Consider the following 24,670-nt stretch of genomic DNA (forward strand, 5'->3'; position numbering starts at 1 on the left):
CACAACTGTACTTCCTGCTACAGTGTGTCCAGAACCACATTTTTCAACGATGACACACACACACACACACACACACACACAAGATCAAAACAATACTAGCAACACTGTCGTGGCTGGTAAATGTTTTGTTGAGATATTTTACTTGTTCCAAAGTGGTGGACCGGCTGACTGACATTGACATCAATAGAACCATACTACTGTCCAAAATCACGTCAGTGACAGCACTGTCTCACTGGGTGGCATGATCCTTCATTAACATGAACACACATAATGACGGGTACGGGCAACATGCACAGCCGTCTTGTCGAGGGGAGGCAGGGCGCTCACAAAAAAAGAAAGAAAAAAAAAGAAAAGAAAATGTTGCGCGATCGGTTTTCTAAGGCTCATTTGCACATCACATGAATTTCCCCTAGGGGATAAATAAAGGATCTATCTATCTATCTATCTATCTATCTATCTATCTATCCGTCCATCCATCCATCCATCCATCCATCATGTCGTCTGGGATTTTTAACTACATGTATTACTCCGCTTTACAGGTGTTCTATCAACCGTTAATTAGAGTTACATTAACGGTCGTTAGCTGTCCTCGATTGTGACAAATTTTGCACAGATGAATATATTGAAGATGAATAACATTTGAATAAAATTATATATGGTCGTCAGAAGAGGATGAAGGGAACAAGCCCGGATACTTCAGCGCACACCTGAGGTAACGCGTCGACAAAGTAGCAAGCTAGTGTGAACTATTCAGTTTATGAAAATGTTTGTGTTGCTCAGCAACAGTCCAGTTGCGGATCTATTTTTTATAAAATAAACAAACAAATCATCATCTGTTGTTGCTTATTTAACTAATATGGCGCTAGTAGAAATGTTGTGAAAAAGCAATATCACAATCTAGTTCGTGATTTTGTACTGAATATCTGCACAGCTGTGATTCGGTCAGCGGCTGGTTGCCGAAGACAATAACGTGCTGACAGTAAAACATTTTTTCCTCTAGTGTGATATTGCTTAATTATATCCATTCCAACGTGCCCTCCAAGAGGCTACGTCTTCAGGACAACCGATGTAAGCATGCTAGCATTTGATTGATGAAAGGGTGGGGGCTATCTGAAGGCTCACGTCATGTCAGATGTCAAAGTGGTACCTAAAGTCACCAGAAAAATGTCAACTGCTGTTATTTAACCATGTAAGCTAGGGTTAACTAGCAAGCTAACCCTGGCATCTATCTTCTGTAGGCTAGTAGTTAGGTTGCTAACAGGAGTAAACATAAAATGGTGCATATATCAAAAAGCTTAATATCTGCCGGAAAATCCAATGAAAATGTCACCATGTGTTTTTTTTATGTTTTTATGCCTTACAATAAGATGATTTATTTATGGGGCATCACAGTGGTGTCATGGTTAGAATGGTTTCCTCAGTGAGACGATTCTGGGTTCAAACCCCAGGCTGTGGTGGTGTGGTCCTTACTATACTATGACGTTTTTTGAAAATTTTATGACATTCTATACTATGACGTTTTTTGACAGTTTTATGACATACTATGCGATGACGTTTTTTGACAATTTTATGCTATGTTAGACTATGACGTTTTAATTCATACTATACTATGACGTTTTTTGAAAATTTTGTGACATTCTATACTATGACGTTTTTTGAGTTTTATGACATACTATGCGATGACGTTTTTTGACAATTTTATGGCATGCTAGATTATGACGTTTTAATTCATACTATGCGATGACGTTTTTTGAAAATTTTATGCCATGCTAGACTATGACGTTTTAATTCATACTATACTATGACGTTTTTTGACGTTTTATGCCGTACTATACTATGACATTTTTTGACAATTTTATGACATACTATGCGATGACGTTTCTTGACAATTTTATGCCGTACTAGACTATGACGTTTTGATCCATACGATACTATGATGTTTTTTTGACAATTTTATGCTATACTATACTATGCCGTTTTTTGACGTTTTATGCCATCCTATAGTGTGACGTTTTATACCTTACTATATTATGACGTATATTGACAATTTTATACCATACTATACTATGACGTTTTTTTTTACTTTTTATGCCTTACTATGCTATGAAGTTTCTTCACAATTTAATGCATTGCTATAGTATGACTTTTTTGACAATTTTATGCCATACTATGCGATGACGCTTTTGGACAATTTCATGCCATACTATACTATGACGTTTAATCCATACTATAGTATGATGTTTTTTGAGAATTTTAAGCCCTACTAGACTTTGATGTTTTATTCCTTGCTATACTATGACGTTTTTTGAAAATTTTATGCTATACTATACTATGATGTTTTTTGACGTTTTATGCCATACTATACTATGACATTTTATGAAAATTTTATGACATACTATACTATGACGTTTTAATCCATAATATTCTGTGACATTTTTTGACAATTGTAATACATACAATACTATGACGTTTTTTGAAAATTTTATGCCATACTATACTATGACGACTATAATCCATACTATACTATAATGTTTTTTGACAATTTTATGACATACTATACTATGAAGTTTTTTGATAATTTTATGACATATTATGCAATGACATTTTTTGATAATTTTATTCCATACTAGAGTATGATTTTTTAATTCATACTATACTTTGACGCATTTTAACAATTTTATGACATACTATACTATGATGTTTTTTGAAAATTTTATGCCACACTATACTATGATGTTTTTTCAGAATTTTATGCTATACTATACTATGACGTTTTTTTTGACAATTTTATGACATACTATACTATGACATTTTTTGAAAATTTTATGCCATACTATACTATGATGTTTTTTGAAAATTTTATGTCATACTATACTATGACGTTTTTTGACAATTTTATGACGTACTATGTGATGCCGTTTTTTGAAAATTTTATGCCATACTATACCATGACGTTTTTTGACATTTTTATGCTTTACTATACTATGATATTTTGATGTCTAACTATACTGTGATGTTTGATGTCTAAATATAATGACGTTTCTTGATATTTTCATGCCATACTATACTATGACATTTTTTGATAATTTTATGTCATACTATACTATGATGGTTTTTTCAAAATTTTATGCCATACTATGCTATGACGTTTTTTTGACAAATATACTACGATGTTTTTTGATATTTTCATGCCATACTATACTATGACGTTTTTTTTGAAAATTTCATGCCATACTATACTATGACGTTTTGTTGACATTTATACTATGATGTTTTTTGATATTTTCATACCATACTATACTATGAGGTTTTTTGACAATTTCATGCCATACTATACTATGATGTTTTATGGCTTACTATACTATGATGTTTTTTGATATTTTCATACCATACTATACTATGAGGTTTTTTGACGGTTTATGCCATACTATACTATGACCTTTTTTTTGAAAATTTTATGCCATACTATACTATGACGTTTTTTGACAATTTCATGTCATACTATACTATGATGTTTTATGCCTTACTATACTACGATGTTTTTTGATATTTTCATGCCATACTATACTATGACGTTTTTTGACATTTTTATGCCATACTATACTATGACGTTTTCTGAAAATTTTTTGCCATACTATAGTATGATGTTTTTTGACAATTTCATGCTTTACTATACTATGATGTTTTATGCCTTAATATACTATGATGTTTTTTGACATTTTTATGCCATACTATACTATGACGTTTTTTTGAAAATTTTATGCCATACTATACTATGACGTTTTTTGACAATTTCATGCTTTACTATACTATGATGTTTTATGCCTTAATATACTATGATGTTTTTTGACATTTTTATGCCATACTATACTATGACGTTTTTTTGAAAATTTTATGCCATACTATACTATGACGTTTTTTGACAATTTTACGCTATACTATACTATGACATTTTTTGACATTTTTATGCCATACTATACTATGACGTATTTTTGACAATTTTATGCCATACTATACTATGATGTTTTATGCCTTAATATAGTATGATGTTTTTTGATATTTTCATGCCATACTATACTATGACGTTTTTTTTTTAAATTTCATGCCATACTATATTATGACGTTTTTTTTGACAATTTCATGCTTTACTATACTATGACGTTTTATGCCTTAATATACTATGATGTTTTTTGACGTTTTATGCCATACCATAATATGACATTTTTTGACAATTTCATGCCATACTATACTATGATCTTTTATGCCTTACTATACTATGATGTTTTTCGATATTTTCATACCATACTATACTATGAGGTTTTTTGACGTTTTATGCCACACTATACTATGACGTTTTTTTTTTAAATTATATGCCATACTATACTTTGAGGTTTTTTGACAATTTCATGCTTTACTAAACTATGATGTTTTATGCCTTAATATACTGTGATGTTTTTTGATATTTTCATGCCATACTATACTATGATGTTTTTTGACAATTTTATGCCATACTATACTATGACGTTTTTTGACATTTTTATGCCATACTATACTATGACGTATTTTTGAAAATTTTATGCCATACTATACTATGACGTTTTTTGACAATTTCATGCCATACTATACTATGATGTTTTATGCCTTACTATACTACGATGTTTTTTGATATTTTCATGCCATACTATACTATGACGTTTTTTGACATTTTTATGCCATACTATACTATGACGTTTTTTTGAAAATTTTATGCCATACTATATTATGACGTTTTTTTTGACAATTTCATGCTTTACTATACTATGATGTTTCATGCCTTAATATACTATGATGTTTTTTGATATTTTCATGCCATACTATACTATGACGTTTTTTGACATTTTTATGCCATACTATACTATGACGTTTTTTGACGTTTATGCCATACTATACTATGACGTTTTTTTGAAAATTTTATGCCTGCTATATTATGCCTTTTTCTGCCTTAAAATACTATATCTTTTTTATATGTCACATACGAAGACATAACAATGATTTGTTTCTGTGGGTTAGTGGTTAGAGCTTTCACCTCCCAATCAGAGGGTTGTGGGTTCAAGGCTGGTCTGAGGCCTTTTTGAAGGGAAATTGCATATTACCCCCTGTAACTCTGTGGGTTCTGTGAGGACACTATAGTCCATAAATATACATATTACGTTTATTGGTAACTCTAATGACTTTTTATGCCTTACTATACTGTGACGTTGTTTTTGACATTTTTATGCCATACTATACTATGACGTATTTTTGAAAATTTTATGCCATACTATACTATGACGTTTTTTGACAATTTCATGACATACTATACTATGATGTTTTATGCCTTACTATACTACAATGTTTTTTGATATTTTCATGCCATACTATACTATGACGTTTTTTGACATTTTTATGCCATACTATACTATGACGTTTTTTTTGAAAATTTTATACCATACTATATTATGACGTTTTTTTTGATAATTTCATGCTTTACTATACTATGACTTTTTATACCTTAATATACTATGATGTTTTTTGATATTTTTATGCCATACTATACTATGACGTTTTTTGACATTTTTATGCCATACTATACTATGACGTTTTTTGACAATTTCATGCCATACTATACTATGATGTTTTATGCCTTACTATACTACGATGTTTTTTGATATTTTCATGCCATACTATACTATGACGTTTTTTGACATTTTTATGCCATACTATACTATGACGTTTTTTTGAAAATTTTATGCCATACTATACTATGACGTTTTTTGACAATTTCATGCCATACTATACTATGATGTTTTATGCCTTACTATACTACGATGTTTTTTGATATTTTCATGCCATACTATACTATGACGTTTTTTGACATTTTTATGCCATACTATACTATGACGTTTTTTTGAAAATTTTATGCCATACTATATTATGACGTTTTTTTTGACAATTTCATGCTTTACTATACTATGATGTTTCATGCCTTAATATACTATGATGTTTTTTTGGAATTTTTATGCCGTCCTATACTATGACGTTTTTTGACATTTTTATGCCTTCCAATACAATTTCATTTGATGCCTTACCATACTATGACGTTTTTATGACCTTTTATGCCTTAATATACTATGATGTTTTTGATATTTTTATGCCATACTATACTATGACGTATTTTTGAAAATTTTATGCCATACTATACTATGACGTTTTTTGACGTTTTATGCCATACTAAACTATGACGTTTTTTTTTTTAAATTTTATGCCATACTATACTATGATGTTTTATGCCTTACTATACTATGATGTTTTTTGATATTTTCATACCATACTATACTATGAGGTTTTTTGACGGTTTATGCCATACTATACTATGACGTTTTTTTGAAAATTTTATGCCATACTATACTATGATGTTTTTTGACAATTTCATGTCATACTATACTATGATGTTTTATGCATGACGTTTTTTGACATTTTTATGCCATACTATACTATGACGTTTTTTCGAAAATTTTATGCCATACTATACTATGACGTTCTTTGACATTTTTATGCTTTATTATACTATGCCATTTTGATGTCTCACTGTACTGTGGCGTTTGATGCCTTAATATAATATGACGTTTTTGATATTCTCATGCCATACTATACTATGACATTTTTTGACAATTTTATGTCATACTATACTATGATGTTTTTTGACAATTTTATGCCATATTATACTCTGACATTTTTTGACAGTTTCATGCCTTACTATACTTTGGCGTTTTTTTGACGTTTTTTGCCATACTATACTATGACGCTTTATACCATATTATACTATGGCTTTTTTCAAAAATTTTATGCCATACTATATTATGAAATTTTTTGACAGTTTTATGCCATACTATACTATGATGATTATTGAAAATTTTATGCTATACTACACATAACGTTTTTATGCTTTTCTATACTATGACGTTTTTTGACGATTTGTGTCACACTATACTATGACTTTTTTTGAAAATTTTATGCCATACTATACTATGACGTTTTTTGAAAATTTTATGACATACTATACTATGATGTTTTTTGACGTTTCAATCCATACTATGCTATGACATTTTTTGATAATTTCATGCCATACTATACTATGACGTTTTTTGACATTTTTATGCCATACTATACTATGACGTTTTTTTGAAAATTTTATGCCATACTATATTATGACGTTTTTTTTGACAATTTCATGCTTTACTATACTATGATGTTTCATGCCTTAATATACTATGATGTTTTTTGATATTTTCATGCCATACTATACTATGACGTTTTTTGACATTTTTATGCCATACTATACTATGACGTTTTTTTGAAAATTTTATGCCATACTATACTATGACGTTCTTTGACATTTTTATGCTTTATTATACTATGCCATTTTGATGTCTCACTGTACTGTGGCGTTTGATGCCTTAATATAATATGACGTTTTTGATATTCTCATGCCATACTATACTATGACATTTTTTGACAATTTTATGTCATACTATACTATGATGTTTTTTGACAATTTTATGCCATATTATACTCTGACATTTTTTGACAGTTTCATGCCTTACTATACTTTGGCGTTTTTTTGACGTTTTATGCCATACTATACTATGACGCTTTATACCATATTATACTATGGCTTTTTTCAAAAATTTTATGCCATACTATATTATGAAATTTTTTGACAGTTTTATGCCATACTATACTATGATGATTATTGAAAATTTTATGCTATACTACACATAACGTTTTTATGCTTTTCTATACTATGACGTTTTTTGACGATTTGTGTCACACTATACTATGACTTTTTTTGAAAATTTTATGCCATACTATACTATGACGTTTTTTGAAAATTTTATGTCATACTATACTATGATGTTTTTTGACGTTTCAATCCATACTATGCTATGACATTTTTTGATAATTTCATGCCATACTATACTATGACGTTTTTTGACATTTTTATGCCATACTATACTATGACGTTTTTTTGAAAATTTTATGCCATACTATATTATGACGTTTTTTTTGACAATTTCATGCTTTACTATACTATGATGTTTCATGCCTTAATATACTATGATGTTTTTTGATATTTTCATGCCATACTATACTATGACGTTTTTTGACATTTTTATGCCATACTATACTATGACGTTTTTTTGAAAATTTTATGCCATACTATACTATGACGTTCTTTGACATTTTTATGCTTTATTATACTATGCCATTTTGATGTCTCACTGTACTGTGGCGTTTGATGCCTTAATATAATATGACGTTTTTGATATTCTCATGCCATACTATACTATGACATTTTTTGACAATTTTATGTCATACTATACTATGATGTTTTTTGACAATTTTATGCCATATTATACTCTGACATTTTTTGACAGTTTCATGCCTTACTATACTTTGGCGTTTTTTTGACGTTTTATGCCATACTATACTATGACGCTTTATACCATATTATACTATGGCTTTTTTCAAAAATTTTATGCCATACTATATTATGAAATTTTTTGACAGTTTTATGCCATACTATACTATGATGATTATTGAAAATTTTATGCTATACTACACATAACGTTTTTATGCTTTTCTATACTATGACGTTTTTTGACGATTTGTGTCACACTATACTATGACTTTTTTTGAAAATTTTATGCCATACTATACTATGACGTTTTTTGAAAATTTTATGTCATACTATACTATGATGTTTTTTGACGTTTCAATCCATACTATGCTATGACATTTTTTGATAATTTCATGCCATACTATACTATGACGTTTTTTGACATTTTTATGCCATACTATACTATGACGTTTTTTTGAAAATTTTATGCCATACTATATTATGACGTTTTTTTTGACAATTTCATGCTTTACTATACTATGATGTTTCATGCCTTAATATACTATGATGTTTTTTGATATTTTCATGCCATACTATACTATGACGTTTTTTGACATTTTTATGCCATACTATACTATGACGTTTTTTTGAAAATTTTATGCCATACTATACTATGACGTTCTTTGACATTTTTATGCTTTATTATACTATGCCATTTTGATGTCTCACTGTACTGTGGCGTTTGATGCCTTAATATAATATGACGTTTTTGATATTCTCATGCCATACTATACTATGACATTTTTTGACAATTTTATGTCATACTATACTATGATGTTTTTTGACAATTTTATGCCATATTATACTCTGACATTTTTTGACAGTTTCATGCCTTACTATACTTTGGCGTTTTTTTGACGTTTTATGCCATACTATACTATGACGCTTTATACCATATTATACTATGGCTTTTTTCAAAAATTTTATGCCATACTATATTATGAAATTTTTTGACAGTTTTATGCCATACTATACTATGATGATTATTGAAAATTTTATGCTATACTACACATAACGTTTTTATGCTTTTCTATACTATGACGTTTTTTGACGATTTGTGTCACACTATACTATGACTTTTTTTGAAAATTTTATGCCATACTATACTATGACGTTTTTTGAAAATTTTGTCATACTATACTATGATGTTTTTTGACGTTTCAATCCATACTATGCTATGACATTTTTTGACAATTTTATGCCATACTATACTATGGCGTTTTTTGTAAATTTTATGCTATACTATACTATGATGTTTTTTTTGACAATTTTATGCCTTACTATACTGTGGTATTTTATGCCTTACTATCCTATGACGTTTTTTTGAAAATTTTATGCCATGCTATACTATGATGTTTTTTATTCGATTTTATGCTTTACTATACTGTGGTGTTTTATGCCTTACTGTACTATGATGGTTTTTGATTTTTTCATGCCATACTATACTATGATGTTTTTTGACAATTTTATGCCATACTATACTATGACGTTTTATTGAAAATTTTATGACATACTATACTATGATGTTTTTTGACAATTTCATGTCACACTATACTATGACATTTTTTGATAATTTTATGACATACTGTGCGATGACATTTTTTGACAATTTTATGCCATACTATACTATGACGTTTTTTGACATTTTTATGCCATACTATCCTATGACGTTTTTTTGAAAAAAAATTTTATGACGTTTTATAAATTAGTATACAATGACATTTTTACAACGTTTCATGCCGTTTTAATGGCATAAAATGTCATAAAAACGTTTTAATACAGTAAGTAAGTAAGAATGTGTATGTCTTGTTTGATGTCTACAGTAGTAGTAATAGTATAATAATTAGATTCTCTCTTAATCCATTTTTTGGATGTAGGATTTGTGCAGTTTAGTAATTTTATTTTCTGTGTTATTTGTGTGCATAGAGTGACAGAGACTCTTTCTATTCCTGTTACTTTATTTTGGTATTTTTTTATATAATTGGTATTTATTATTTATTTGGTTTTTAAAAGTTATGATAACTTGTTTAATAAAAAGTTACAGTTAGCGCAGAATAGGGTGTTTGTATTTTAAGCTGGAGGAGGGGAGACACACCACTGAACACACACACACTGTAGTTTATTTTTGACTTAACCCCACACACACTGTCCTGCTCCTCACTAGTGCACCAAATCCTTGACTGAAAACTGTCCTCAACACTTTCACAATTTCCTCCTGTTTGAGTAAAAATTGTTTTTTAAAAATTTACAGTGACCATCCGTTTTAGGAAATTATTATATATATTATTATATTTAATGGTTACATCTTCAGTGGGAGTTTAGGGCTGACTGCTCCAGACAGAGTAGGAAAGTCAGAAAGAATTGAGAGAAGCCAAACTATCCCAAACCACATCTGCGGTAGTTGCTGATACAGTAGATTACCTCAAACTCTTTCTGTACATGTTATCTTTTTTGGGCAGCAAAGTTACGTGGGTGGACATCTTTTCAAAATGGCCTGGAAGTGGCACAACTAAATCCAGTGCAGCCTTTTTTAATTTTATTAATTACCCCTGTGCATTTGACCCTGCACTTTCATCACAACATGCCTTTTATTGTGCACTGGTTTTTTTTTTTTACTATAAAATATGTCATACTGATGGATGAACAAACTCACATTTGCATGAAGAGGCTACTGTGCAGTCTACAGGGTCAGTCTGAGGTTACAGTTACAGTCTTGATATGGTCAGATTGAATGAAAATTTCAGTTACCCAGGCAACGTGTCACTGTTTCAGAGGTTTAACATGCAGGTACAGTCTTGCATCATTGTGAACAAACAACACAGGACCACACAGACTTTGTCAAAGTTATTATTGTAGAATACTTTGATGTATTTTTTCTTTCATACAGACAAAAGGTGTTGGACTTAATTCCCATTAAATTCTCTTAGATTTCCATACAGATTTAGTCTACAGTATACAGGTGTGTTCTTTCTCATATATAGATATTTATTCGCTTAAATAACAGGCAGGTAACTCTTTAATATATTCAATAGTCTTTATGTTTTTTTTATGTTTTCTTTTTTACTTTTTTTGGTCTTTTTTCATTTCAGCACAGTTAAGGCTGCATTTTCTGTCTGCAGAACAGCACTGCATTGTGCAAGAAGGGGGACCATTCCACACACAATATTTACAACAGTATGTATAATGATTAATGTAAAACCTTAGTTTCCTCCCGTTGTAACATGGCAGTAAATACTTGTAGCAGATCTAAAAGAGCAGCCTAAACAATGCATGGGGGGCATTGCACTTCTGCAGTCTCTAGCTCTGCATCACCCTCCAGTTCTCCATCCTCCCTGGGTCCCCACTTTGTCCAGTCCTTTAGATCATAATGAGGTACGTCTGTATCTCCTATTCTCTATTTACAGAGTGGTGTCTCTGGTCTTAAGAGACTCTTAAGCATCTCCACACCTCTGCACACTTCAGGGGCTGTTCAATGGACAGAAAACACAGCCCTCAGAATATGCTCAGGAGAATGTGCAACTGTCGTTTTCCATCAGTGGGAGCACCGGTGGAGAAAATCAATAATAATAATAATAATAATCAATAATCAATAATCAATAATAATAATAATAATAATAATAATATACAAGCGCTTCCATTTTGTTGTTCCTCTCTTTACAAAAAGAAATAGGATTAAAAGAAAGAAACATCAAAAAAAAAAAAAAAAAAAAAAAAAAAAACAGGAACATAGTACCTGTAAATCAAAGATGCACATGTGCACATTTGGGCGATCTGTACAGTAGTGGTGCAGTTGTACAATTTATAATTTTGATAAATATAATATATTCTTTTTCACATTGTGTTTTGCCTTCTGTGAAACTGTCTCACAACATCATGATGTAACGTGGCTGGACGGATGGACAGAGATGGCTGGAACTGGACAGTCAAATTTACACCACTGTAGATTATCCCCCTGTTGTTGTGTGTCAGTGTATGTGTGTGTATGTGTGTGTGTGCGTGTGTGTGTGTGTGTCTGTGTGTTTCTGTGTTTACCGCAGAAAGCGTTGAGAGAGCTGTGCTAAGAGGTGCTGAAATAGAATAGGTTAGACTTGAACAGGGTGTGTGTGTGTGTGTGTGTGTGTGTGTGTGTGAGTATGTGTGTGTGTTTGTAGAGAAAGAGAGAGACAGCAGATGTGGAGAGATCATAGCACACAGTAGTGACAGTAGCCTAAATGATTTACCAACACATAAAGAGTGACATTAATGATACCAAATGCATGCTTCAAAACAGACAGACCAATACAATGTCACCACCTGCCCTCTCCGACAGGTCAGGTCAGGGTGGTGACGATGATGATGAGCATTCAAGACAGAGTTCTGTACAGGAAAGGGTGTTCCCAGAGAGCCCTGCGCACATCCTGACACAGAACTAGCAGGACAGACATGTTCTCTCGCTGTGTTTGCATGTGTTACCGTCCCTGTTAGACAGTGTTTCTAACCCTACGGCTGGGAACAGGCGTTGATATGGCAGTCTGTTGCATATTGTCTGCCCTCAACTTTCTCTGGTGGTGAAGGGAAGCTAACGGGGGATAACTGAGGGGGGCAGGAGTGGGGGTGGGAGAGAGAGGGAGAGGGAGAGAGGGGGGGTCCAGATTTGCATTGCATTGCAGTCACGCTCCGAGGCAACATGAAGTCAGCGGTTCACCCACACCTAGTGCAACATGGGATACAGGAGGGCGCTCTCACACCCAGTCTGGAATGTGATGCAGTCGTCTGGAATGTATGTCACATGGAATGTAGAGGCGGAGCTCGACGAGGTGACGGTGGGCTGTGATGTCACGAGCGTTGCACCCGTCGTCAAATGGGTGGCTATCGAAGTGTTTGCTGTGATTTTCTTCTCCTTCTTCTTCTTTTTCTTCTTCTTCTTTTTTTGTTGTTGTTTTTTTTAGGGGGTGTGCTCATGCAGTGCGTTATGTCCCTTTACACTGGACAGCTTCAACATAATACAGTATGTCTTAAAGCAGTGGTTCAACATTTTGGGAAATACACTTAACCAACTTTCTTGCCAAGAGTTAGATGAAAATATTGATACCACTCTAAAGTCTGTCCCGTCAGTGTGAAGCTGAAGCTGGAAGCTTGTTAGCTTAGCTTAGCATAAGGATGGGACACAGCTAGCCTTGCTTTGTTCACAAGTATCAAAATCATTAGCACATTTCTCATTTGTTCAAAGGGTAAAACTACACTTTTACAGGGGGGTTATTCACCTGACTATGAAATCCCTTCAACTTCGTTTTTGTAAGGTTTCTGCAGAGTTGACTGCGACCATAATTTTTTAAGAACTTCTTAAAAGCACACTTAAATACCTGTTTCATTGTCATATTGACCAGATGTGACTTTGCAGCTGTGTAAAAAATAATTTCCAATGATAAAAAACTAGTTTAAAGGTTCCATATTGTATAAAGTGAGATGTCTTCTTTTATTATAAAGCAGGTCTAGGTTCTATATTAATACTGTGGAAGTGTGCTCAGCGCTCAGTCCACAGAGAAATGCACACAGCCCGTATTCAGAAACTGAGCCTTAAAACAAGCCGTCAGGACTTCTGTTACTTCGTGATGTCACAACAAAGCAGTCCCCACTCTCAGTCATAAAATGTAACACTGAAAACACTGGAAAAGTGTAAAAAAAATGGGACCCTTAATAAATGTGACCTGGACCTGGATAAACAGGATAAAATGGTTGGATGATCAACCAATTGAAAAAACGAATATTTAGCACACAGACATGAGAGTGGTGTCAATCTTTTCATCTAACTCTCAGTGAAAAAAGAAAATAAGCTAATTTTCCAAAATGTCGAACTGTTCCTTTAAGGTATCTCAATGAACATATTGTACATCATGATGGTGGGGAACGCACAGTACAGGACACACACACATGACACATAAGCTTTCATGCTCGTACCTGATAGAGCTGAGTGGGCTCTGGGCCTAAAGCTAAAACTGAACACTGACATTTAGACATGGGCCTGATCACTTGAGTGGTTGATTTTTCTTTTCTTTTTTTTCTTGTCAGTAAAAATGACAGACAGACCAAATGAAATAATCTCTTTGTCCACCATACTCGTGCAGAGGGCACTGGTACACGATGAAGATGACCCAACGGCACATGAGCAGGAGCGGGGATTGAAGTGAGTGCATGTTAGTCTTAAAGGGCCATCGCCTGTGCATTGTGTGTTTGATGGCATTTAAAGGGTTAATGCTTCACAAGCATTCAGCTTTTTTTTCCAAGAAAAGCTGCCGCACATACACACGCACACCCAGCGACGAAAAGACCGCAAGGGACAAGATGAGACAAAGTGAGCGTAGCACACAACAGAACGGAGGAACAGCAAGAGAGAAGGTGATGGAACAGGAAACAGAAACAAAGAGACTGGAAGAGGACGCCACCCGTGGGCGTGGCCCCAGATGATGTCCACAGATGTTACCCATACTTACTCATTATTTCATCAACATGGCAGGAGGCTGGAAATTCAGTTAGTGCTGTATGGGGCTACTGTATGTATACATGTATACATCAAAATCAATGTGAGATCGCACACACTGTATCGTCTCATATCAGAGCAGGATGGACAGTATTACACATAACTGGTCATGTGGACTCATGGGGTGGCATTCGAGGGTCGGGCAGGTTGGGCTGGAAAAAGAAAAGGTGGTGAACATGAAGAGTTCTGTGTTGTCGCTTCCCAAACATTCAAATTATATATATACATATACATATATATATGTATTTCCCCCCATAGGTTGTTTTTTGCAGCCATTTCTACTTACTAGGTTTAAATGAACAGGATCTTTGTTTGCCATTTCTGTTTTTGTTATGTTTTTCTTAGTTTTTTTTTCAGAAGAGACAAGACAATACACATACACACACTGAAAGAGAGAGAGGAATGAAAGAAAAGAACATACATATATATATTTTTTTCTTTTTAAAAAAAAAAACCTTAATGTAAAAATGTTGAGAGGGAGGAAATAAATAAATAAACCAATGTAAAAGAAAGAAATGAATGAGCACCATTATGCTGAGAAATGATTGGATCAGAGGATGGAAATGACTGAAGTCTAGTTAAAGCTTTAACAAAGCCTTTTACTTATATAGCAAGCAAAGTAGTGTTTTTAAAGTGGCTGTAGATTGTAGCCAGGTAAATAATGGCGGTGGTGACAATGGTGCCATGGCAGGTAGGTAGGTGGGTAATGATGACAACACTAATGATGAACACCAATAGAAACAGAGTGAGTCAGCCCCCATAGCCACATGGCCCTATTCTGCTGAAGCGTTGAGGGATGTCGTGTTTTTTTTTTGTTTTTTTTTTTTGTTTTTTTTTGTTGTTGTTTTTTTTGGATGTCCGTCCCCCCTCCCTCCCTCCCTCAACCCACCGTCGCTCAGGGCAACGCAGCGAGAACAGACCTGTGCGTATGTGTGACGAGTGTGCATGAGGTCAGGCGGGGTGAGGCGGGCGGGTTCTTCGGAGAGGGTGACGGACGGCGCGGTGGGTTCGAGGGTGGAGAGGGGTGGGCGGTTGTTGTGTCAGGGGGTCGGACTAAGAGGGCCGGAGCAGGGGCGAAGGGAGGGAAAAGTCGCAATGTTCTCAGGGAGTTGCGAGTAGAAGTCTCCGGCCATTGTCCACTCCCTCCTGTACCTCCCTCGTCCTTCACTCCCTCCTGTTAGCTTGTTGTCAGGGAGATCGGATGAAAATGTCATGTGTGTGTCCTCAGCCCTCTCTTCCGCTCCCCTTTCCTCCCCCTACCCAAGACTCCGTTCCCCTTCTCCTCTCCCCCCCGACCCACGTTCAGCTCAGTTATAAGGAGGTCTCCATGCAGTAGAGATGGGCCAGGTGAGGGGCGGAAGGTTTCACCGGCCTGTCCCTGCCATGATGGTTATGGTGGTGTTGGTGGTGGTGGTGGTGATGGGGGCTCCGGTTGATGGGAGCAACTGCATTGGCGCTGTTGTTGTTGCCCTGGGTAACCGTTGAACTGATGCTGCTGCTGCTGCTGCTGCTGCTGCTGTTGTTGTTGTTGTTTCGGTTGCACGGGGTCACCGGGAGGCTATACTGGCGATAGGGGCGGGTGGGGCGGGTGCGGGCCGGGGGCTGGGGCTGNCTGGGTGGGAGGGGGTGGCGGCTTGCGGAGGGCCGGGTGCAGGTGCTGGTATCTGCTGAGCTCTGATTCGTCGTCCACGTCAGTGTCGTCGATCAGCGGAATGTTATGGATGAGGTCGTTGATGAGGAACTCCGGGTGGGCCATGAAGTTGTGGATGGAGTTGCGGGATTCCGGTTTCTCCCGGCCCTCGTACAGCGAACTACGGAATGCTTTCACCACTCGCATCTGCCAAAAGGAAAGAAGACGAGAAAGAGAGAGCACAGGAAAGAGAGAGGAGAAAGTCAGACATAAGAAAGGGGGGGGGGGGGGGGGGGAGGGAAACCCAGAGACAGACAGACCTGTGTCCTCCAGCAGACAAACAGAGTGACAGACAGGCAGACAGACTGACAGACAGACAGACAGACGGACACTCAGGGCCAGGTGGCTACAGTCACTTTACACAAGATCAAGTTTATTTTGTTTCTGAGAGCTGAAAATATTCTAATCGGCTGGATTGAACCAAAATGCTTGTGAACAAGGTGCAACCGTCTTTTTAAGCACAAGTTAAAGGAACATTTTGACATTTGGGAAGCCTCAGCTAGCAGCCAGTTAGCTTAGCTTAGCATAAACACTGGAAACGGGGAAACAGCTAGCCTGACTGTCCAAAAGTAACATACTCTGCCTAAAGTTATCTCTTATACAAAAATCGAGTGGTAAAAATGACAAGTCTAGCTTTTACAGATGTCTATGTAGCGGACTATTTCTTGGCCAGGAGTAACTACATGTTCGGTGGTTGAATAGCTCCAGACCTATTCCACATCAGATCTGTGTGGCCTGTGTGTCCATCTGTAACTTTCGGAAACCGACAATCTTTGCACCGTGATTGGCCAGCTGTGCAGAGGTGGGACAGTAAGCAGGGTTTCATTTGTTGTAAAACTACGACTGTAATTTTTCATGTGAACAACCGAGTGCAACGCTATGCATGTCTTCCTGGAGAGACTGTCCGCAACAGGTTTCCCTGATTTTACAGCGTCTCCCCTTCTCTATGATGGAAGGTTTCTCACTGTGGCTGTTCATTAACACTTAACACATGGTCGGACAATATGTCACACAATTATTGACAAGGACAATTTGACCCTTAAAGGTGCTGGTAGCTGGACATTGTTACCTTCGGACAGTGCCAGGCTGTTTCCCCTCACTTCCAGTCTTTATGCTAAAGCTAAGTGAACTGGCTAACATCCAACTCTCAGCATGGAAGCAAATAAATCTTTCTCAAAAAGTCAAACTATTTCAATCTAAATAGCAGAGAGAGAATCACAATAAGGTGAATAGTTTACTCCTCAACAAGAGCACAAAGTGGGCCAATGATTTTACCAGTTTCTCGTATGAGAAGGTGAACAGCTGGTCCTGTTCAGGGAAGACGACTTTGGACAAGGTTTGAGCTGAATTTGTCTGATAACATCTATGACTTTGTTCAGACAGGACAACGTCTTGGCATAAGTTTGGAACTATCACCAAATTTAAAGTTTATCCACAACCTCACCTTGCTCCATTTCAAGTTATCACAGTCACTTCTCAAACATAAATAAATAATGAATAATTCAGAGTCCACCTGACCCTGTTTGTGTCCAACAGATGAAAGTGAAAAAAAAACAAGTGTTTTAAAATGAGTTGGCTAATGACATGTTTTTGTCAGTTCTCACACACCCGTCAGACATCACAAGACGAGAGCCACCATCACAAAGACCACAGAAGCTTCATATCATACACACATGGCGTGAGTTGTGTGTGTGTGTGTGTGTGTGTGTGTGTTTAGAGTATGTGTGGGGAAAACATTCATACCTCAGCACACTGGATCACAAGCATGCACGCACACAGATGAGGGTTGTTGTTAGGCACAAATGGAGAAGAAGCAGGAATGGCGAGTGTGTTAGTTTAATGTACAATAAAATAAGAATTTGGCAAGAACCTATAGCAGTGACCACACGCACACACAAACACAAACACACACACACGCACACACACACACACACACACACACGCACACACACACACACACACATGCAGCAGCAGCAGCGTAACTGAGTGAACCAACAGTTGAGTTGTTTCCACATCGTGCAGCTTGGAGGTTGATGTCTGCATGCATCGGACTGTTGTCAATCATGGGTGCTGTTTGTTAAAGAGAGCTGCTTCATACACGCAAACACATTGACAACTAGACAGTGAGTCAGTCAGTCAGCTTTTCTATGCACACGCGCGCCCGCACACACACATGCACATGTGCAAACTGTACTGCGGCCATGCAGCAGTGAGGAGAGCAGAGTGATTGAAATGATGATGATGCTGATGATGAAGTTGCTGCAGGATATTAAAAAAAACAAGTCTTGCAAAACAGAAAAGTGACATCACTGAGAATCAGCAGGTCAGAACAGTATATGATTGGTTAGATTACTAGAAACAGAGGGTGATTGGTTCAAAGGCCAGAGCAAAGCTCAGGCGTCAGCCCTGTCACACATAGAGAGGCAGCCAGGTCATGCTGAATCAGATCTTTGTCATGCTCACGCTCCCTCTCTGTCGCTCTCTCATACACACACACACACACATCAGAGTGAGGTCTATGAGTGTGCTTCAAGGTGCATTATGCAGTGTATGGTGTATGGTGTATGCGTGCGTAAACACATTCCTTTGCCATGGCAGTTGGTCCATGCACCCTTCCCCCCCCAAGCCCAAACAGAGGAAAAGAAGCAGCATGAGCTCAAAAGAAACAGAGACAAGTTCAATGCAAATATACTGACAGGCACAGGCAGGCAGAGCCCTACATAGAGACAGTTTGGCCCAATGAGATCAACGGAGAGGAAGCTTTATGTCGACTGCAACACCGACTGGAATCCAAACTGTGATTATGAGAGGCGGATGGTCGGGCAGCTGAATGGAGATCTGTGCTGCAGTTGGCCAAACTAGGAGGAGTCTCTATATATGACTCTGGCATATATGATAGACAGACAGACAGACGTACAGACGTACAGACAGACGGACAGACAGACGGTCAAGCAGTAGGTTCAGTGCTTATCTGTTTTTCCAAAGAGCCTGTCAGACAGCAGAAAAACACCTCATGCAGACTGAGAAGGTTTCAGGATGTTACTTTCTCACTTCATCAGCGCTTTGGTTTGTTTTCATTTTGTCTCCATGGAAAGAGTAAACTTTCGAGTATATAACGCCCACAGTGTGACCAGAGAGGCCAGGAGGTCAGGGCACTGCTGTGTTACTTATGTCTCTCTCACCCACTTTCTCTCTCTCTCTTTCCCTCTCTCTCTCTCCCTGTCGGCTCGTTCAGCAGTGCTTGATGGAAAAACGATGGACGGTTAAAAGTACGAGGAGGAGAAAAGGCGCTGGAAGGTAGAGAGGCTGCTGTGTGCAAAACAACTGCTGATGAGAAGAAACTGCAACATAAATACAGGGAGAAGCTGTGAGGTAGATGACGGGTTAATGGCTCCCATTTCTCACCATATGTCCGAACTCTGAGCAGCACCCACCCTTCAATATGTGATGACTGAGCTCTAATCCTCAGCAACACCTTCCTCAGGCCAATACCCTCCTCATGTCTCCCGCTCACGTCCCATTGAATAAGCAAAAACTGAGGCTGAAATCTTCCATTTGAATATGGGAGAACTTTAACAATGACTTGAGGAGCTGAGGATGGATCTGAGTCCTATATTCCCCTTCATATTCATCTCTTTTCTCCACTTGACTGTCATTGCAGGTAGATGAAAGTGGCCCAGTCTGAAATGAAAACAAACTGGATCCATAGATCAGTTCTAAAGATCCAGAGGGATCACTAAGGTCGAGCACAGCTCAGGTGGATGAAAGCGTGAAGCTGAGGCGCATAATTATATCATTTTAATATATCTATTTAATATTTTAAATGTTTCTTTCAGATATCCCTGGACTCTTCTCTTACCCAGCGATGATAGATTTGGCTGTAAAAGTATAAAAGTCAAGGAGGGTGATGGTGTCGACGTCAGAACTTACGCACATCATACTGCAACGGGGCATGGTGCCAAGCATGAGGGCTGGGTCTGCTTTGCAAAGAACTCTGGGTAGTGGATTGAAGTAATGACCCTGAAGCTTACTGTGGGGAGAGGTCAGTGTGTCTTGATAACACATACTGTAAGTAATCATTTGTAGAGTGTATTTGTTGCTTGTGTATTCCCACATCAGACTTAAAGCAATGATAGGAACGTGCTTTACTCACTTTTTGGTCACCAAACCCCATAAAAAGACCATAACCAACAGTGTGTTCTCTCAGCTCTTCCCTACTCTGTCTGTAGCAATCACCTCAAGCTCCCAGGTTCTCACTGAAGATGTAAACTTTAAAAATGGGTCATAAATGTTAAAAAAAAATGGGTGAATAATTTCCTAAAACAGATGTACTGTAAAGTCAGCAATTTTACTAATTAACACAATTGTGCAGTTGTTAAGGACAGTTTTCAGTCAAGGATTTGGTGAACTAGTGTGTGTTATTAGGGCCTAACCGTCTAGTCATGGAAGTAATGGAAACACGTGAACTGCGAGAAAACTCTCAAATGTTGAATAAAAATGTAAAAAGAATTATACACTTGCATGAGGTGGTTTTTCAGACTATTCGACAAAGCAATATTTCGCAAAAGTGAAATGGAAACACTTTTTGTGCAATATTCATGAAACTTTACAGGTGTGTAGTTGATCAAGATGAAGGCCGGGTTCAAAGATAGTGTCGTCCAACCTATGAGGACTGAGTACTCATGTAATACTGTAGTCATAAATACTAAGTACTGGGTCCGATCAGCAACATGATGACAGGTTCTGTAGCTTGTGTGATCCCATCACAAAATGGTCTCTAGTGGATGGATTTGATGGACCATCAGCAAGGCACCCGGTCTGGATTCAAGCCCAGGCCACAGCGGTCTGGACTCAGCCATGCTATGTGGTACACCTGTATCAGGTAAGCTACCAGGGAGCGTCCTGCTGGATGTAGTTTAAATTACTTCAATGACTTTAACTTTTTGTCTATTGAACTGTACTTTGCATTTAGTGCTGTTTAGCAAATGTTAACTTGCTAACATTCAACAACTAAGACGGTGAGTATTAAACCTGCTGAACATCAGCATGTTAGCACTGTCACAGTGAGCATTGTGAGCATGTTAGCATGCTGACATAAGCATTTACAGTAACTCAAAGCACTGCTGTGTCTAGTGCAGCCTCACAGAGCTGTTAGCAAGGCTTTAGACTTTTAGCCTTATTAATGGCTTTTGGCAACAATGGGGATCTGTGACAGAGGAATGAGATACATCAGACTGTGACACACAGGCAATACTGTTAATGGGATGCATTCAATGTTGGTTCTGGTCTTTCGATGGGATGTGTTGACAATAAGAAAACTATAGAATACCACCAGATGAAGTTAGCTACACTTTACTGTGGCTGGATCTGAATTCTGCCTTATGTGTTAACCCCATCCTGAAAGCTAACGCAAACAGTAACATCTGTACATTTTATCTGACCACAGGCTGCGTCCGTACAACAGGAAGTGGTTCAGATAGGCAAACCCTGCTCACATTAAACTCAAACTTCATGTTCTCATCTTGTCCCACTTGCTTGTCCAGATCCATGAGGTTTTTCATCAGGAAGTGAACCACAAGAAGATGTCTTCAAAATAATAATTTGCTCTTGAGTAACAGATTTGGACTCAACAAGTCTCTGGATTCAGGAAAAAGAATTCAAATGAGCAATGAGCTCGCAGTGGTGGGATATGAACCCTGGTTCCACACATTGAATTTAAATCCCTCCGTCAACACCTTTGTCATAACACCTGTCTTTTCTATCAGGCAGCCAATCCTGCAGCAATTATAAAGTGATGGAGAGTACTTAAACAACACCCAGGTAACTCCTAGGGTCTGTGCAGAGAATCACCACAACAGTGAGGTGTCAGCAGTGCCAACATGGGCCTCTCTGTGTCTACACCTAAGGGGGGTGGAGCAAGGTGGAGAGGAAGGCAGCGTGGAATGGAAGGAGGGAAGGATGGACGGGAGGGAGCAAGGAAGGTAAGGAGAAGCAACTGAGAAGACGGATGAAGACAATCAAATGAAGAAACGAGCACAACCGCACGCACGCATGCATGCACACACACGCACGCACACACAGATGCACACACTCGCACACTGACAGAGAAACACACAGAAGTCAAACTACGGCTCTCGGATGTGTCAGCAAATGCACACACGTGAACACACTTGCAAACAGGCACGCGCAGAACTGACATACTGAGAAATCAAGAGAAAACATGAGGGGTGGACGCTACTCTAGTAAGGAGATGGAAGGATGACAAAAAGGGATGAGGTAAAGGACAAATTAAAAACCAATAAAAGAGAAAAATAGAAAAAAATGAAGAGAAACCTACTAAAGAAATCTTATCAGTATGCTACACAAGAGCCTGTATTTAGATCTGCTAAAATCTAAATACCTCTACAAAAGAATAACTCTACTTATGAAGAACAATTAGAACACATTTCCCAGAATATTTCTGCAAACAGGGAACCTGTAATATCTCGTAAAATATAGAAGAAAGAGGAGAGAACTGTGATGGAGAGAGAGGAGGGAAAAAACAGACCGGACAGAGAGAAAAATCAGGACTTTTTGGAGACATCGGGGGGAGTGAAAACTTGTGACGTCAGAGCTGGAAATACTGTTACAGAAATAACCAGGTGACAACAGTTGCAGCACTGAACAAAAGTGAGAGGAGCAGAAGAAGAAGAGAGAAAGTAAGAGCAGTAGAAGAAGAGGAAACTTTTTTTTTTGGACTGAAGTCTCGGAAACAGCAGTGTGTTATGGGGCTTTTATACTCGAAGGTTTACAGTTTAGAGAATTGCAGAAGCCATGTGAAAGCCATTTGGTAATGAGTATGAATTCTATGGCAGTGAATTCTCGCATTATCGCAGCATTATAATAGGAGTCACATAATTGTTACAGCAATGCTCAGTTGTCTTGGATTTTAGACAAGAGAAATGACACCACTCCTTTAGATTAGAGATGTTTATAGCCGGGGTCAACCACAGTAACCACGCTTGACCTCATTCACAGACAGGAAATAACACATGGTGCAGGAGGAGCTGCCATTCCCTCTCTGAACTTTCAGATGTGTCCTTGACTCGTTAGAGAAACTCAAACTATTTCACCGCTTAAATTTCTTCTTTCAAACATGAGTCTTTTCTTTCTCCATTTCTGTCAGGACACTTCAGACAGAGAGAGAACAGCCAGCCACCTCCTGTACCGACCAACACTCAACAACAAAACAGATTCTGGACTGGGACCGGGACTGGATTTGGACCAGACCAGATCAGACCAGAACTACACAGCCGGTCAGGACTGGGTGCTGTTTGAAAAGGGGAGAATAAGAGAAAAGAAGAGAGGAGACATTGCACACACACGAGCAGCGAGCGAGCCGGAGGGGACACAACCATAGAGAGTAAAAATACTGCAGTCCACGTGCCGTGCAGCAGAGTGTGTGTTCGTGTCATGAATGGGTGTCTGTGTGTGTGAGAGAGAAGGTGACTGCAAGTGTGTATGCAGGTATATGTGTGTGTGTGTGTGTGTGTGTGTGTGTGTGAGTGTGTGTGTGTGTGTGCATGTGTGTACATGCGTTCGGCGGACTCACTCCCGGGGGCTGGGCTGGTATTGGCTGTTGCGGTGGAGAGAGCTACGTGAGAGGGGGTAGAGATAGTGTTTACGTCGTGGAGCTGACTGAGCACGGAGGAGCGCCGTCTCACCGCTCCCTGAAACGAACCGCTTCGCTTGAACGTGCTCACTACCTCCATCTGCAGGACAGAGACAAAACAGCAGCACTCAGTGAGGGCAGGAGAGGCCGGTCTGAGTGCGTGTGCCTGCATGTGTGTGTCCCTTTAAAACATTCCCCGTCACAGCAGAAATGACAGAAACACCACTTTAATTCCCTTTGATGGCAAATGTGCAGTGATACGTATCACAACTGCTTTCTGCACATTACTGACAAACAAGATTATAACTGATGACTGCATGTGTGCACAAGGCT

At 37.5% G+C, this 24,670-nt stretch overlaps 1 protein-coding gene across 1 annotated transcript in view; it reads right to left on the reverse strand.

The window, feature by feature from the left end:
* Nucleotides 1-16,745: 16,745 nt before the first annotated feature.
* Nucleotides 16,746-24,670, reverse strand: part of atp2b3 (ATPase plasma membrane Ca2+ transporting 3) — a 34,876-nt gene continuing 26,951 nt past the window's right edge. The window contains exons 24-25 of the mRNA XM_022765903.1: nt 24,278-24,437; nt 16,746-16,833 (exon numbers count right to left, since the gene is read on the reverse strand). Coding sequence (XP_022621624.1) covers nt 16,808-16,833; nt 24,278-24,437 — 186 coding nt within the window. The 3' untranslated portion in view covers nt 16,746-16,807. The remainder of the gene's footprint in view (nt 16,834-24,277; nt 24,438-24,670) is intronic.

The sequence above is a fragment of the Seriola dumerili genome, unplaced genomic scaffold, assembly GCF_002260705.1.
Source record: "Seriola dumerili isolate Sdu_G_001 unplaced genomic scaffold, Sdu_1.0 BDQW01000800.1, whole genome shotgun sequence".
Classification (NCBI taxonomy): Eukaryota; Metazoa; Chordata; class Actinopteri; order Carangiformes; family Carangidae; genus Seriola; species Seriola dumerili.